This window comes from Chionomys nivalis, chromosome 1 (genome assembly GCF_950005125.1).
Source record: "Chionomys nivalis chromosome 1, mChiNiv1.1, whole genome shotgun sequence".
Taxonomy (NCBI): Eukaryota; Metazoa; Chordata; class Mammalia; order Rodentia; family Cricetidae; genus Chionomys; species Chionomys nivalis.
Genome location: NC_080086.1, coordinates 79,086,579 through 79,104,934, shown reverse-complemented (window position 1 = coordinate 79,104,934; position 18,356 = coordinate 79,086,579). Strand labels below are relative to the sequence as shown.

General features: G+C 43.3%; 1 protein-coding gene across 1 annotated transcript in view; it reads left to right on the top strand.

The window, feature by feature from the left end:
• Polr1a (RNA polymerase I subunit A) overlaps positions 1–18,356 on the top strand; it is a 66,127-nt gene that overhangs the window by 16,940 nt on the left and 30,831 nt on the right. The window contains exons 10-14 of the mRNA XM_057780082.1: positions 722–892; positions 1,084–1,206; positions 3,009–3,239; positions 7,816–8,070; positions 14,877–15,068. Coding sequence (XP_057636065.1) covers positions 722–892; positions 1,084–1,206; positions 3,009–3,239; positions 7,816–8,070; positions 14,877–15,068 — 972 coding nt within the window. The remainder of the gene's footprint in view (positions 1–721; positions 893–1,083; positions 1,207–3,008; positions 3,240–7,815; positions 8,071–14,876; positions 15,069–18,356) is intronic.

The following is an 18,356-nucleotide window of genomic DNA, read 5'->3' as shown; positions in this document are numbered from 1 at the left end:
TAGCATCTCATGTACCCCATGCTAGCCTTTAAGTCACTACATAGCCAAGACTGACCTTAGACTTTACTCCTCCTGCTACCACGTGCTGGAATTACAAGTGTGTACCATCACACAGTTCTGCAGTGCTGGGGTGGAGCTCCTGCATGGCAGCAAGTATTCTACCTGCATTTTTATAAATTCACTGAATCACGTTTTCCTAAACCTTTAACTAAAGAGGCAACTCCACATGAAACTTGCTTGTCTGGTAGAAGCCTCAGAAGTAGAGTGCCCAAGGGAAGGGCTGCTAAGGCTCTCTTTATTTTGGTGCACAAGATATTAGGAAGCTTAAAATAGGAGCCTACACACACACACACATTTTTTTTTAATTTTAGTTTAGTTTTGATTTTTGAGATACGATTTTCTGTGTAGTCCAGGATGGTCTCAAGACTCTCCTGCCTCAGCTTCTCATGTGCGTAGCACAGTGTTGCTCTGCTTATGAATTCTGAGTTCACTTTACTATTAAAAGAAACAAGCTGATAGGTATATAATGGGGCTGATGTGTACTGATATGTACGACAAGTTTAGTTCCTCTTCTGTCAGCTTCAGAGGCTAAACTTCAGTTTTAGCATTTCCAAGGCTGAGTTTTTTTTGTTTTTTTTTTTCTTTTTTTTAATCAGAACTAGGTTGAGTAAAAACAAATTTTTCTCTAATCATTCCCATTCCCTTGGATTTGTCTTCCCAGGAAAATGAATCTTCAGTTGTTATCGACCGATCCTTTTTAAGTATGCTTCCAGGCCAGTCTCTCACAGATAAGCTTTACAACATTTGGATTCGCCTTCAGAGCCACGTCAATATTGTGTTTGACAGTGAGATGGACAAATTAATGTTGGAAAAGTACCCTGGCATAAGACAGGTGAGCAGGGAATTGGATCCCATCACAAGTTGGTGAGGGTCCGTAGTACACAGCTTACAACTGGTCTACGTCCCTAGCGCCCATCCACACGTTTATAAACACATTATTATCCACACTGCTACAGAAGCAAGAAAATAGTAAACATAGTGGAGTTACCAGTGTTCTGTCACTGTCACTTCTGCTCCTTACAGATCCTTGAGAAGAAGGAAGGCCTGTTCCGGAAGCACATGATGGGAAAGCGAGTCGACTATGCTGCCCGTTCGGTCATTTGCCCAGATATGTACATCAACACGAATGAGATTGGGATTCCCTTGGTGTGTTGTTGGGGAGAGGCCTCATTTGGTGGTGGTAGCTGGGAGATAGCTGGTGTGCCATAAAGGTCTGGGGGCCGAGTTTGCTGGTCGATCATAGCTGCGGTGGGGAGAGTGTCTAGTGCTTCACATGTGGGGAGGAACTTGAGTGCAGAACAGTGTTGCCATCCTTTTACCCGAGGTTGTTCCACATCTGTGTCTGTATCTTATTCTTGTCAGTCTTAACCTAGTTTTTAAACCTTCCATGTCCAGCTGAGTCCATGGTGGGAAAAGGAGAGGGCAACGGGCTTTCAATCCCATGTGGGTGTCTGACCGTGGAGAGTAGAAAAGCCCTCAGAAAGGCAACATGTGTGTGTCACCCGTCCCTCTCAGTTCCAGGGGTGAGTGGCTCGCCTGTCCACCCATTTGCTCCCTTGGCGAGCCAGCTTCCTTTTCTCACTTCCCCAGCAGTTAAAGCCTTGGTGCTCATTAGCGGCAACTCTCCGACAGACTTCCTCCGTAATGGGCCTTGAGGTCAATAATTTGAAGATAGTTTAATTCCCTCTGTGCAGAGTTTCATTTCCTTACACGCCACCCTGCATCTCTTGGGGAAGTTGCTAATGAGCAGAGCTAAAGTGTTGTGATTCTCTGGCACATTTTGGCTTCCTGGGCAAGAGCCTGCTGTGTCAAGAACAGGCAGTGAAGGCGCTACCCTGTGTTCCTTGGCTCCCAGGAACTACAGGTCCTTGCAGCAGAAAGCTGGACTCTATACCAAAGAAAGGCGCTATGAAAGCTAACTGTATTCTTAGGTATGAAGCCCTAGAAGGAAAGGCCTAGGCATGTTCATTTTCTTCTCTAGACAGAATGTAGAGGCCACCCTAGCTTTGACCTCAGTGCCTAGAGTGTCTGGTTTATTTGCTAATGGCTTGTATCCTGAGGAGAGATTCTAATGCTGTTCATCCTACTAGGCCCTACTCTACCCCGGTTCTCAGAGTAGTGGAGGCCAGGGGTTGTTACAGGATAACCAGGAAGAACAGAGTGGGTAAAACTGCAGCTCTCCTCCCCTCCCTCACAGGGAGATAAGGAGCTAAAGTCTGGCAGGAAACCACACACCAGATTAGTGTCTCCTAAAGCTGTGGGCCAAGTAGTGACCAAACAGTAGATAAGTCCATTAGCACAAAGTTAAAGAGGTGGGATCATGGCAGGGCTCCTACACTGGTCCTGCACAAGACCTGGGGTGTTAACTTCCTGAACTCCAAAGTCTTTGATGCACTTGTATATATGTTGAAGTATCAAATAAATAAAAATCAGTGGTTCAGAAACGCGCTTAACTGTAGAGAACTCACCTGTTTTAGAGCAGGTTTCAGTCTAGTGTTTACAAAAGAACTCTTTAATGTTCTCGGGTCTGAGAATTGCAAATCCATTTCCTCTCAAATGCCACTGACTGATGCTACACCTGGGCTCAGCACAAGCACCCGTAGCAGTTAGTGATGCCAGCTAAGATGTGGTGGGGTACGGTGGCTCTCAAGCAAGTGCCCCATCCCACTCCTTTGGCGACCCTGATTTTATTGGCAAACCTGTGAAGTTTCAGCATGCGTTTAAGAAACTAATGCATCATTTACTCAATCTGTTCCCTTAATAAGGGAGCGAGCAAAGCACAATGACTCCACAAAGGAGACAGATGTCGTTCTGCCTACTGAAAGCCTTGGCTAAGCGGATGGTCCCTACAGTTTGGAAGGATATCAGACAATTCATTTTATTAGTTTTTGTATTCCTGGAACCTTTGTCTGCCCCTCTTGAATTTTAACATGCAATCCTGTTTCTAGGTATTTGCCACAAAACTGACCTACCCTCAGCCAGTCACCCCCTGGAACGTGCAGGAACTGAGACAGGCAGTCATTAATGGACCGAACGTGCACCCAGGAGCCTCCATGGTCATCAATGAGGATGGCAGTCGCACAGCCCTGAGCGCAGTGGATGCTACACAGCGGGAAGCTGTGGCCAAACAGCTCTTGACACCAGCCACAGGGGCTCCTAAGCCCCACGGGACAAAAATTGTGAGTGAATGAAGGTTTAGGATTAGTTCCTTCTGGTTCCTGCATGCTACCTTTGCAAGGGGCTACTTGAAAGGTGGTACTCAGATCAGTAGCAGCTTCACTGGAGCTAGGGAGAAATACAGTTTGAACTCAGCCCTCATACTGAATTAGCGTTTCTGAGATTGGCCGTTTGTAGTAATGGGTACAAACACGAAAAGTTCCCACCTGCCTAGAAGGAACTTTGGAAGAGCAGAGACACTCTGGGCTTGACATGGTAAACATTCATTCCTATTGCTGTCCGGTGCTGGCAGCAGCACCATAGGCCGGTCCTCTTGCTTTCCTTGTTTTTGTAGTTCCACTCCATCAGAACAGCAGCACTACTTGAATTAAGTTCTGCTCTATGCCGTTTTGCTTTGATGACAGGGACACCATTCAGACCGATAGATAGGTCAAGATACCAATTTTGTTCTTTGTCATCTTGGTACATTGTTAGGTTTTTTGCTCGGAGCTATGTGAGGGATTTGAGAAGCAGCGAGGTTTGTTTCACTTAACTTTGATGAATCCAGGCAAATGTAGAATAATCTTCCTGTTCTCTTAAACAGTTGCAGTGAGGAGGAAGGTTTCAAGAGTGTACGATGAGGGGTCATTAGAACTGAGGTCCCACTGTTTGCTCAGGCTTTGCAAGGACATGGCAGGGATTGCCAATAAATATCTGCTGTAAGCCAGAAGTGAACCCTTGGGCTGCCGGGGAACCGGGACACTGTCCTGGAGGCTGCTGAGAGGAGAGGAACGTAAAGCTGTAGTTTCCATCAGGAGAGAAGAGGGGCGGGCATCAAGGAAAGAGACCATTTTTAGCCCTTCTAGATTTGAGATGACTTTGGAGAAAATAAGGGTCCATCTGTAAAATTAAGAAAAAGCTGTCAGCCGGGCGGTGGTGGCGCACGCCTTTAATCCCAGCACTTGGGAGGCAGAGGCAGGCGGATCTCTGTGAGTTCGAGACCAGCCTGGTCTACAAGAGCTAGTTCCAGGACAGGCTCCAAAACCACAGAGAAACCCTGTCTCGAAAAACCAAAAAAAAAAAAAAAAAAAAAAAAAAAAGCTGTCAGAACATTAAACTCATTGAGCAGAGTACATTGGAGAGAGAAAAGGAGGTCCCCTGGGAATGTGAGCTGGGGAGCAGCAGGGAAGTTAGGGAGCGATGAGACTGGATTTGCTGGGTTTGTGTCTGCTCTTGTTTCTTGTATGTAGTTATGGAGTTCTTTAGGGTGAAGCCAAAGTCACCTGTGAGCATAGAGGGAGACAGATTTCAGAGCCCTTGGGTTGAGGAAATAGGCAGTAAGGAGCTAGGGACATTTGAAAGGTCAGTCAGAAACGGTCTGACATTATGGGGGTGTAAGGGTAATGCAGAGGCACTAGGGTGCTTTCTTCAGGTGACCTGGTTACTTCTGTGGGCTCCACTGAGGGAGGTTGCTCAGCTGCAGTGTGCTAGGGAGATCACATGGTGCCAGTGAGAGATTCCTGAATAGCAGTGATGGTGAATTAGGGTGGCTCAAACCCTTACCAAGGTCATGAGGCCACCTGTGGTCTTTGCTTTCTCCACTGGTCCCACCTTTCAACCCAAACTGTTTGATGCTCTCTGCAGCTGGCTCCATCTCCTTTCAGGCTTTGCCTATGCTTGGGGCTCTGCCCTCCATATGACTCCATGGCTGATTTCTGCTGTTCCTTCAAGTTCAGCCCAACCCTCTCTTCCCTAAGATCATAGTAAATATCTCAACTTTAATTGGTCTTACAGGCTATTGCAACTACTCAGCTTTTACTACGTAGTGTAAAAGCAAGTGTAGACAGATGAATGTGTGTCCGAAAATATTTATTTAAAAACCAGGAAGCCATGCCGCAGATGGTATTCGTTAGGCACCTCCCTGATGTGTTCCCAAGCACACAGTCTGTACCCTTATCCCTTTCCCTGCTTCTTGCTCTCACCATGTTTTATTATCCCTGTGTGTGTGTGCCCATCTCTCTTGTGTTTGAGTTCCCCATTCCTGTGCAAAGAAAAGTGGTCCTCCCATCAGTTCCTGCGACTTGGGATGGCAAGTTTCATGTCAAAATGTCAATAATGTTATGTAAATTTAGGATGCTTCGACTTCAGTATTCATGCACTTCTAATTTGTTTGTCATTTGAAAGAGTTTGGGCATTTACTACACAGAGCTCAGGACAGGGCAGAAGGCCTGGGAGAGGTGACTCAGAAGGAGACTAAGGATTAACTTACAGGTTAGATGAGGGGGGGGAAGGGTTGGCGGAAAGGTCATTTTCCATGTGACAGAGGTAATCCCTGTCCTTTCCCCTGGGCCTCATCAAGAAAGAAGTGGTCAGGATAGTGTAGGCTTGTTTTTCTGCCTGGCAGCTACCCTAAGCAGCCTCTGGCCTCATGCCTGCCTTTGCAAACTCTAACCCAGGCTCTGGGGTACACTAATTTTCACCATAGTGTTTATTTAGTGACAAGAGAAAGGAAAGGCCCTGGTTTGGGTTGGCAAGGGGAGTGCCCTGTGCTCCAGGTTTTTGTTTGGCTTGGCCACTGTCTGGCAGACTGGCCTACATCTCTTCCCAGCTGCAGTGAAGTTGCTTGTGCTGGATTCACTAGACTCAGATCCTAGGCGCAGCCTGTGTTTTTGAGACTGGACCACAGATCTGGCCAACTTTTCCCTTGAGACGCTAAGGGAAGAAAACCTCAGGCTGTGACGCACTGAGCCAGCCAGTTTCTTGAGCAGAGATGCTCATGGGAATCTTTAGAGGTCAGGTCTCTTGGAAACACAGGAAGGACTCTGGTGTGGGCATAGAAAGGTTGGAATTCCTTGGGAAGTGAAAACACGGGCCCTGTGCTTTTAGGACTGCTCCTCTGACGGAACTTGAATAGAACTGACAAGGCCTGTGGGAAGGAGGGAAGAAGTAAATCTCTTCACAGCCCGAAGACCAGCTTACAGGCCCAGCTTCTCGGTGTGCCCTCAGACACCAGCAACAGCAGGGTACTAGAGCTGTTTCCTCCCACCTCCCACCTGCGGCCCAGAGGGGACCTGAGGAAGAGAGACGGTTACCAAGGCCCATGTCCTCCGGAGCACTTGATGTAGTTGTTTTCAAAAGTGTCATTGGGTTTTAAATCAGCTTTGAGACAGAGGTGTTCTGTCAAAGGAGCACGGCAGAGTGGGTTTGAAAGGGAAGTCTGATCGGTGTTTGTCTAGATGGGGAAAATTTCTCGTGCTTTTTTATTCTTTAAAGTTTGTATCTTCTGGTTTTTCCCTTCAGTGAGCACATCACTTGTGCAGTTTTTCCTGCTTTCTTATTAAATTTATTTACTGGAGAGAAAGTAAGGGGACACGCATGCCATGGTATGTGTGTAGAATCAGAAGACAGCTCTCAGGAGCTGGTACTCTCTCCACCATATGAATCCCAGGGATCGAAGTTAGGCCACCAGGCTTGGTGGGAAGTGCCTTTACCTAACACTGAGTCATCTCTGGCAGGCAGAGCAGGAGGACCATAATTTTGAGGCTAACTTTGGCAGCACAGCAAGACCCTGTTTACAAAAAAATCTATTTGTAGAAGTAGTATGTATTCTGATATGAACAATACTAAGACCTGTCTGTGATGGTTCAGACGTTACCGTGTGCCTTACTCCCCTTCCTTTTGAGTCCATGCCCCAGGGGCCTAGCAGTGAGGCGCTTCTCACCTTTCCCCATATGCAGCTGCTCTCCTTACATGCTGCAGGGATTTTATTTTTGTGTGTGTGTGTGTTAATACGTCTTTCATCATCACACTCAGACTAGTATTGATTTAATTTAGTATCTGTTATCAACTGTGTAGCATTCTGTAAGGAGCATACCCTGGGATTTACTGCTACTTCTGTGGGACAGTTGGGGTATTTCTACTTCTTTCCTACTGTAAACAGGGTGGCACAAACATACCTTCTTTTTGCTTACCTTGATGCTTTCTCCCTTCTGAAAGGCTAAAAGGAAATGGTTTGAATGTTGTAAGGGGTATTTTCAGATCATTTTCCCCAAAGATTATGACAGTTTTTAGTTTTTAATATTTGTTTTGAATTTTTGAAGCACAAAATGTTTTCGGGGTCACTGAACTGAGGCTCACCAAGCCAGGTCTTCCGAGTCTTGGATATTCTGTGAGAAGCTGGTCTAATTACTGCTAAACTGTGGGATTCATGTGTGATCTTGGGAGGATTTGGGAAACTGTCGAGCTCTTTGAAATCCATGGAGGCATACAGTCTTGGGGACTTTTGATCTGTTTGTCTGTTAGCTCTGAGAGAGGAGCCTAGGGCTCTGCTCAGCTGTGCATTTTGGATAAGGCGATACTTGCTGCACAGATGTGTGGCTGCCCATGTCTGCTCCTTACACCTCTGAGCAGAGAGGCCCATTGAGAATTTCTCAGTTTGTAGAGCTTTTCTGTAGATCAAAAACTCCCCTTTCATCTAGTTGACTAGAACACGAGGCCTTCAGAGTTGACCCAAGTGAAGTGTGGTAAGCCCTTGGAGGGATCGGTGATACTGCACATGTTCCCACTGGCACTCATCTACTCGTCCTTCTGTATCCCCAGGTATGCCGGCACGTGAAGAATGGGGACATTCTCCTACTGAACCGACAGCCTACCTTGCACAGACCCTCCATCCAGGCCCACCGTGCTCATATTCTGCCTGAAGAAAAGGTCCTACGCCTTCACTATGCCAACTGCAAAGCCTACAATGCTGACTTTGATGGGGACGAGATGAACGCCCACTTCCCGCAGAGTGAGTTAGGCCGAGCTGAAGCCTATGTCCTGGCCTGCACTGATCAGCAGTATCTTGTTCCCAAGGTAAGTCTGACCTTGAGACCATGTCACGGCATCACCAGCATGACTTGGCGTGCTGAGTCTGGACCTTGGCTGGTGGACAGCTCCAGGAGAGGCGTGTGTGGAATAGGAGGTTCTAGGTTCTTCACGGTGTGTTTTTCAGCTCTTAGTGCCTAAAATCAGTGAAACATTTTTGTCTTGTGACTTAAAATATTAGGATAAACCTAGGACAGTCTCACAGCAGACTTCTGGTCCTCTGACTCTCACAGCCATCCCAGGGAGCCAGATTCAGTAGCTGAATAATAGCATTTAGTTCCAGACTTGTCTGCATTCTCTAACTTACTGGTTTAGCAAGCATTTAGCATGCAAAATATGAAGACCCAGGGGCTGGAGAGATGGCTCAGTGGTTAAGAGCATTGCCTATTCTTCCAAAGGTCCTGAGTTCAAATCCCAGCAACCACATGGTGGCTCACAACCATCTATAATGAGGTCTAGTGACCTCTTCTGGCCTGCAGACAGAATATTGTATACATAATAAATAAATAAATATTTAAAAAAATATGAAGACCCACAGAAGATTGATCCTTTAGTTATGAGGAGCCTAAGGTTGTGTATTTTTCCTGTTTGGTTAGTCTTGTTTATTTTTATAAATTTTTTTTTTTTTTTTTTTTTTTTTTTTTGGTTTTTCGAGACAGGGTTTCTCTGTGGTTTTGGAGCCTGTCCTGGAACTAGCTCTTGTAGACCAGGCTGGTCTCGAACTCACAGAGATCCACCTGCCTCTGCCTCCCAAGTTATGGGATTAAAGGCGTGCGCCACCACCGCCCGGCACTTATAAATTTTTTTTTTTTTTTTTAATTTATTTATTTTTTTATTTATTTTTTTTTCTTGCTGATTTTTTTTATTAATTAATTAATTTAATTATTAAAGATTTCTGCCTCTTCCCCGCCACCTAAATTTTTTATTGAAATATAATTACATCACTTCTTCCCTCCAACTTCTTCCATACTCCTTTCTCAAATTTATGTTTTCTTCCTATTTCGTTATTATTGTGTGTGTGTGTGTTTAAGTTAACATAAATGTTAACTGTATGCAAAACAAATGAACTGAACAGATTATGTTCAATATGATTTCAGGGTGTTGTGCTTGGTATTGGATAACCAATTAAGGGACTTATTCCTAGGCAAGACTATTCCTCCCACTCTTAGCATTCCTTAGTTCACTGTCTTTGTCTTGGGTTTGGGCCCTACAAGATTTTCCCATTCCGTGATAGTATGTGTGGTGGTATTATTGTTGTTCGGGTCTTGTTTAGGCAGCCGTATTGTTGAGGTATCCTGGTTAAAGTGTATCATTTTTAGGAGACACATTCTCACAGCAGGCTTTTGGTGTTCTGGCTTTCACAGTCTCTCAATCCTCTCTTTCATCATGTTCCCTGTGTCTTAGATGCAATAATTGTGTTATAGATTATATACTCACAACACACACACACACACAGAGTTATATCTCAGTTGGGCGAGGTACTAGGTTAGCTGTTCTCTTCATTTTGATCAGTTGTAGTTTTCTTTGATGAGGGGTGAGAGGGTATATGTATAAGTATTTGGAATACAGTTAGAAATTAGCTAATTTAGTAAAATGTCAATAATACTTGCTTCTATAACCTATCTAGACTCAGGTAGTTATCTTGGTTTCTAGTACCAGTCATGATTTCCTTTCTCTTAAGCAGGCTGTGAGTTACTGCTAAGACTTGAGTGCCATTATTGCACAGATACCTACTGTGCTGGTCATTGTTGTGGTTCATGGGCATCAAAGCTGAGAAAGGCTAGTGGTTGCTTTCTTCCCTTGGTAGCTCCCATAGCACTTTCTATGAAAACTAGGCTTTTGGGTCAAATCTAGTTTGGATCCTCTAAATTCTGTGGCTGAAGGACATGATGTCTCAGCAATAGGGACTTGACTTCTGGGAGGTAGTCAGGGACATTAACAGAGGCTTATATTTGAGGGCGCATCTCTTGGGTTCTCCTGACCAACAGCTCAAAAGGGACTTATTCATTACTGGTTTTTGCTTAATAGTCCATGGCTCAAGGGGAACATTATTAGCCCAAGTAGGAGAACTTCATTTAAGTTATGTGTGTGTGTATACATACATGTATACTTAAATGTATCATCTGTAATTGTAGATAAATAAAAATAGTATGATTCCCAATGGCTTTTTCATATATCTTTAGTGTTTTCTTTCCTCCTTCCTCTCCCTCTTTCCTGCTATATTGACCTCATTTTCCCATCTCTGAGCCTGTTTTAAGAGGCAGCTTAATCCCAGGAGTCCAGATGAGATTCCCCAACAATCCATGAAGGCATTCTTTGAATTCCTTCCGTTTCCCTTCATGGTTATTCTTCATGGGCAACATGATGTGGTCAGAGCTGTCCAAGTGAAGGTACGGAAAGGATATAATGTTCTCCTATTGTTCCTCATCCCCTGATGTGCTCACTTCATGTCAGGGGTCTGGAGTCAGTGAGTGCTTAAGGGAGGAACAGAGCAAAGAAAGCCAGACTGAGGAGAAAGGCTGACTATTTTCCAGGCTCCATTTCGTCTTTTCTACCTATTCAAAGGACTGAGGCCTTTTCAGAATGTACAGTTTCTTGGCACTGATATATAGCATTCATTTGGAGTGTGGTGGGGTCTGAAGAAACTAGAAATAGCAATGGAAGCCACAGGTACCATTTACAAGTGTGTATTGCATGCCAGACACTGCAAAGTGCTGTGCACACTTCTTGTTTCCCACTGTTGACAGTCCTCAGAGGTGAGTACTACTAACCTCTAAACTTCACAAGTGAGGAATGTCACAGGGAGCTCGCAGGTCCCTGTGTTGGCTCTGCTACAGAGAGGGAAAACATGAACTCAGGGAATGCTAGAAGCTGCCCAGCATTGTCTGCCCCTTAGCTCTTCTCCCCCGTCAGCTTCCTGTTACCCTAATATATCACTATAGCTTACCTGGTACCAGTTGGTGCTTAACTTTGCTTTTTCTGCCTACATTTACAGGCCATTGATTAGCAGAAAGCCTAAATACAGGAAGGAGTTCTGAGCCCGCTAGACCACTCAGAAATTAGAAAAGATAATTTGCTAATGTGAAAATTGACTCTTTTTCATGTAATAACAGTAGTGAAAAAAATTAATAACAGCAGGAGTAGCTGTCAGAGTGGTAGTAGCATGAAGCGATCATGTACCAGGCTCTGGACACTGGTCAGTACGTGATGTTTCTGTCAGCAATTTACAAACATTTTCCTATGCAGGCTTCACAGCAGTCTTAGAAATAAGTGCCATTTTCAGGTAAGAAACAGGAGAAATAGTTGCCTTCAGTGTCGAGGTCAAGACTCAGACCTCTAATCCTTAGCCTCGCTTGATGGCTGGGGCTGGGCTTGGGCCTAGGTGTGGACACCAGGGACTGTTTGAGCCCATTTCACCAAAGGTGGACACTACCAGGAAGTGGCAGGTGAGGTGGTGACAGTGACCTGACTTGTGTCCATGGGGAGTTGGGGCACCCTGAGGTCTTCAGACTAATGAGCTTGCATGGGCTAGTCCACAGAGCAGTTGGAGGCTTCCTTTTGTGATGTGCCCTGAAAAGGACCGGCCTGTGACTCAATATGAACCTCATCATGTGCCCCGTGTCTTGGGCTTTAGGTTCAGCTTATGCTTAAGGGCAATAAGCAGAACCCAAATAAATTTTTTTTAAAAATTGTTTTTAACACCAAAAACCAAACCTAGGACACTGCTTATGCTACTCATGCGTTCTTCTCCTCAGCTGTGTCCCCAGCCCTTGAATTAAAAGAACCTTGGGGGTGGCCTACAAGTTCTCTTCACTTTCAGCCAGCCTGTTTTGTCAATATAGTTAAGATTTTGATCAGTTTTATTTAGTCTTTAGTATAAATATCGAGAGGGAAGTCCTTATTTTACTTATGGTTGTAAACATACAGCATCATTGATGGCAGAGCAATAGCAGTCAGCGTAGTCTTAGCTAAACAGAAAACCCATTGCTCTAGGACTCTTTCCTTCCTTTCTCTCTTTGGGCGTTTTCCTTCCTTTCGTTTACATTTCACAGTGTTCATCGCTTCATTTTTTCTGCGTCTTCTTTGCCTAATTGTGGGGCTAAGTTAAAGTCCCTTCACTGTTGGCTGTTCTCTGTAATAAGTAGTTGTGTTGTCCTCTTAATTAAAAGCTCAGATGAATAACTTTAACTTTAAAAAAAAAAGGAAAGAAAAGAACCTAATTGATTTTCATTTGTCTGTTTGAATAATGTTCGCCTTCTGTTTCCTTTGTTTTCCAAGGGCCAAAGCTTTGTGGAAATTTCTTAACAAAACTTAAGATGCAGTTTCCTGACTTCTACTTAACAATAAAATTCAAGATATAAAACACACTATTTTCTTAGCATACTGACCAAAGATATTAATATTAATGTCATCTTGCTGGGACGTTAGATAGTAGCAGCACTGACAGTTTTCTGGGGCTTTAATTCAGAATTGTGCTTTCCAACCCTAAAAAGTTTTTTAGGAAATTCAAAATTATAAGTAGGTCCTTAATAATCAAATTAATTAGCATTTTTCCCTAGAGTCCATGATTAATGCATTGAAAGCAATTTAGCTCTTTAAGGAATTTTCTAGTCCTGGAAAAATCTAGATAGAAAAAAAAGGCAGCAGGTATGTTATATAAGTAATTATTGCTTTTCCTAAAGAGTGGAAATTCTGTAGTATCTGCTCCAAGAGACTGGGATAGATCAATGCATAGTCCTAGCTTGGATTTTTTTTTAATTTTTTTATTTATTATGTATATAGTGTTCTGGGCACCAGATCTCATTATTGATGGGTGTGAGCCATCATGGTGTTGCTGGGAATTGAACTCAGGACCTCCAGAACAGCAGTCAGTTCTCTCAACCTCTGAGCCATCTCTCCAGTCCCTAGCTTGAATTTTTCTTCCAAGAAAAATAAGATCATTTTTGGATTAAAATGTGGATTAAGAAGATTTTTTTTTTTTCTTTTTTTTTTCTTTTTCGAGACAGGGTTTCTCTGTGGTTTTGGAGCCTGTCCTGGAACTAGCTCTTGTAGACCAGGCTGGTCTCGAACTCACAGAGATCCGCCTGCCTCTGCCTCCCAAGTGCTGGGATTAAAGGCGTGCGCCACCACTGCCCGGCCAAGAAGATTTTATTTAACTTTTTATTTAAACCTTTTTCATACAGTATTTTTCATCATGTTCTTAAAAAAACAGGAACAAAAATTAAAACAAAAAAAAATCAATAATACAAAATATAACAAAACAAAAGCACACACACAAAAATGCATGCAATCTGTTTTGTATTGGCCAGCTACTTCTGGACAAGGGGCCGGCCCTGGAATGCAGTGGATTTCCCCAGTGCCACTAGGGAAGATAGTTTTTATTTATGTTAGTAACTCAAAGCCTTCATTAGAAAGTCTGCACAGTCCATCTGTCCTGCCGTATGTTTATGGCACCTCTTTTTAGCCCATCTCTAATGACTGTGTGAGTTTTCATAGACCCGTCGTTACAGTGTTTAGACCATTTGACAAGAATCCTCATAGTCTTTGAATTAGTACATGTGTTCACATTCCGGCTCTTCCAACAACTGTGTTGTGAGGTCCCAAGCCAAGCCCTTGGTTATGAAACATGACCATAATATGACAGTCAGCTGATAATGCTCTTTGAGCTCTAGTATCAGTTTTTCCTCAGATTCCTGTAAACATTGAAAAGTTTTCAGAAACTACTTACAGAATATCAGTCAGTGTGCTATTTTTACTTCCGTTTGCCTATGTTACCATGAACACAGACCTGGCAGATAAGGTCCAGGAGACTGGGGATTGCAACGACAGAAAATGTCAAATGAATTTAATGTGCCCTCTGAACCTGGGGTTTTAATAAAATCCCGTGTTTTGGCCTAAGGTAGATATAGTACCTTCGTGAGAACTTACCTAAACCACATGCTGTATTATGAAGACACACTAGTCAAGGAAGTTCTTACTCAGTGTAGTTGAATACATCAAGACCCTCTCAGGAATCCTGAGCCCAGGCTGTGGTGGCAAACACCTTTAGTCACAGCACTCAGGAGCACTTTAGTCAGGCAGATCTCTGCATTCAAGGCCAGCCTTGTCTACTTCAGCCAGAGGTACATAGTGAGACCCTGTCTCAAAAAGACCAAGTCATTCCTAAGACTTCAGCTGCAGCGCTTCGCCCAGAGAGATGGGGTCTGGCCACCCCTCCACAGTCTGTAAATGGCCCATTCTGTGCTGCTCTTCTGTGACATTTAAAACACTTTGTGGTCATGTACTCGTCTCAGCATTTGTTTACTATCTGGCTTTTCCTGAAATAGTCTGATGATCCGCCTAATGCCTAGGCATACAGTAGGCTTTCAATAAATATTTGTTAAATGGATGACTGATTTACAGAAGAACAAGGCCAGAAATGTGTGAAAATGCAAAAGCATAAAACCAAACTACAAAAAACAAGAACACGACTGACAGCAGCCAGACCAAACTTCTGCATAAATGCCAGGAATCAGCTGAGTAACCAGAACCAGATGGTCATGGGGAAAGGGCGGCTTGTGGAACTAAATGAGCTTGAAATACTTTTGCCGTAAGACAGTAGGCAGCTGGCAAAAGTTGAGGCGAGTGTAACTCCTGGTCGTGTGATTGTGGGGCCTGTTTCTAAGGGAGAGCATGGGGTGGATAGTCTGGCTTTTATACGAAAGCTCTAAATCAAAGTGGCTTCCAAGAACATGGTTACAAATTGAAGACTGTGACTTGAAGTTTGGCTTTGTTCTTTTCTCTTTAATTTGCAGGATGGCCAGCCATTGGCAGGACTGATTCAAGATCACATGGTTTCAGGTGCAAACATGACCATTCGGGGATGCTTTTTCACCCGGGAGCAGTACATGGAGCTGGTGTACCGAGGGCTCACAGACAAAGTGGGACGTGTGAAGCTCTTTGCTCCTGCCATCCTGAAGCCCTACCCACTGTGGACAGGAAAGCAGGTAATTGGGAGAAAGCAGCCAGTGTATATTTTAAAAGGAAATAAGCCACTGATGTAACAGTTTCAATTCCAAGAGATCCTAGAGCAGAGACAACAAATTCTCTAATCCTTAAACAGTCTGACCTTCCCTTTGTGTGGGGCTCCAAGGTCTGGGAAAACTCAAGGTGATTCTACAAAGAACAGGTTGCATGGTTCCTGTTTATTGATTTTAACATGAAGTTGGTGTCCCCTAATTCAGATGCAGTGCAAATGCCAATGGTGTTACAGTTCTAGTATTAAGGTTCATTGAGAAATAACCAAAGGCTTTGCTGAGTTCATTGACACATGATTTTTTTTAGTGTTTAAATCTAGCTTTCTCTCTTTAACAGATAATAATGCTGAGACTAATGTTAAATTACATGTTCGAGGTTATTAGAGGAAGAATTGGAATTCAAACTCAGGATTTTTAATGCCCAAAGCAAACATATAATAGTATACATGGAAATCAAATGATGAAATACACTGCAGTATATTCTTCTACTGTTGCCTGGGCCTCTAAGTTCAGCTTCAAGGATCAACTTCTAGAGTCTTGACCCATAAAAAGTGGATTTGAAAAAAATCTCTGTGGCCTCCTCCAGCTCTATAATTCTTTAAGTCTGTGAAAGTGTCTTGGGTTCCCCCCCCCCCCCCGAGACAGGGTTTCTCGGTAGCTTTTGGTTCCTGTTCAGGAACTAGCTCTTGTAGACCAGGCTGGCCTCGAACTCACAGAGATCCGCCTGCCTCTGCCTCCCGAGTGCTGGAATTAAAGATGTGCATCACCACCGCCCAGCGGTTTTTGTTTTTCTTTTCAAGACAGGGTTTCTCTGTGTAACCCTGGCTGTCCTAGAACTCACTTTGTAGACCAGGCTGGCCTCAAGCTCAGAGATCCACCTACCTCAGCCTCCCAAGTGCTGGGATTAAAGACCTGCGCCACCACTGCCAGCTTAGTCTATAAAAGTCTTAAACACCATGATTATTTTATGAATGATTATGTATTCATTTTGTTGCTGTAACAAAGCCCTTTATATGAGGAAGAGTTTACTGTAGCTCAGTTTCAGAGCTTTCAGTTTTGGTCACTTGACTCTTGCTTCTAGACCTTTGTTTGGTGAATCAGAACGTTAAGGGTATAGCAGAGGGACAGGAGACAGAAAAAGAACCAAGAAGAAGCATGGAAGAGAGGCCCTTCAGGGCTGTGCTCCAGGCCTTCTACTCTATGCCTTCTACTACAACAGCAGATCCAGTAAACTCGGTGGATTAGCCCATTTGATGGAGTTAGCACTTTCAAGGTGCAGCCATCTCTCAGTAGTCCCACCAGCTGGGGGCAGAGCCTTCACCACAAGGGGAGTTTTGAAAGAATAGTTCATATCTAAATCATTGCAGCTGTTGAATTTGGCTTGCTAATATTTTGTTTAGAACAGCTATTACTTTTCTCATTGCTGTAACTGAATACCTGACATGGCAGGAAAGGTTGGTGGCTGGGACTTGAGTCAACTGTCACATTGCATGCACAGTCAAGAAGCATGGAGACATGAACACTGGTGCTCAGCTCACCCGTGGGTGGTGCCTCCCACATCCAGGAGTAGGTCTCTTCAAATTAAACTTTCCTAGAAATACACAGACACACGCAGAGTTGTGTTCCTATGGTGATTCTAAATCCCATTAAGTTGACAATGAAGATTCACCATTGCAAATCACAAATTTGTTTTACTTTATTGTTTGTGTGTATGTGTGTGTCGCTCATGTGGAAGTCAGAGGACAACTTTTTTTTTTTACTTTTTTTTAATTGATTTTATTAAGCTACACATTTTTCTCTGCTCCCGTTCCTTCCTCTCCCCTCCCCTCTCCCATGATCTTCATGCTCCTAATTTACTCAGGAGATCTTGTCTTATTCTACTTTCCATGTAGATAGATCCATGTATGTCTCTCTTAGGGTCCTCTTTGTTGTCTAGGTTCTCTGAGATGATTTGTAGGCTGGTTTTCTTTGCTTTATGTCTAAAAGCCACTTATGAGTGAATACATATGATGTTTGTCTTTCTGGGTCTGAGTTACCTCAGTATTATGTTTTCTAGAGCCATCCATTTGCCTGCAAATCTCAAGATGTCATTGTTTTATTCCGCTGTGTAGTACTCCATTGTGTAAATGTATCACATTTTCCTTATCTAGTCTTTGGTTGGGTGGCATTTAGGTTGTTTCCAGGTTCTGGCTATGATAAACAATGCTGCTATTAACATAGTTGAACACATATCCTTGTAGTAATATTGAGCATCCTTTGGGTATATACCCAAAAGTGGTATTGTTGGGTCTTGAGGAAGGTTGTTTTCTAGTTTTCTGAGAAATCACCATACTGATATCCAAAGGGGCTGTACCAGTTTGCACCCCCACCAGCAATGCAGAACTGTTCCCTTTACCCCACATCCTCTCCAGCATAAGTTGTCATCAGTGTTTTTGATCTTGGCCATTCTTACAGGTGTAAGATGGAATCTCATACTTATTTTGATTTGCATTTCTCTGATGGCTAAGGATGTTAAACATTTCTTTAAGTGCAGAGGACAACTTTTAAGAATTAATTCTAGAATATTGCTCTCACCCTACAAAGAAATTCTGTTATCTGTTAGTGAACATTAGTGATCAGCCCTACTTCCTCCCCCAACTCCTAGTCTCTATGACTTTGCCTCATTTGTGCCTTTCATCTAAATCTACAGTAAGGCTTTGTGACATGCTTCTTTGATTTAATAATATAATGTTCTGAAGGCTAACGTGTATTACTCTCTGTTTTTTTTTTATTTTTTATTTTTTTTTATTTTTATGGTTTATTTAACTTTATTTTATGTGCATTGGTGTGAAGGTGTCAGATCCCCTGGAACTGGATTTTCAGACAGTTGTGAGCTGCCATGTGGGTGCTGGGAATTGAACCCGGGTCCTTGAGAAGAGCAGTCAGTGCTTTTAACCGCTGAGCCATCTCTCCAGCCCCTACTCTCTGTTTTTGTGGCTGAAGAACATTCTGTCTTGTGGACATACTACATTTTTGTTTATTCATTTTCAGTTTAGAATGGATATTTAGGGTTGTTTCCACTTGAATATTACAAGTAAAGCTGCCATGAACTCTTCTACCTGCTCCCCTTGTAAGCATGTGTTTTCAGTTCTTTGTAGAACTAGAATTTGAATCATACTATAATTCTGTATGTATGCTATAGTAATAGAGTCATACTGTAATTCTGTAATTTTTTGAGGAACACCCAAGCTGTTTTTCAAAGTTGACATAGTTTATATT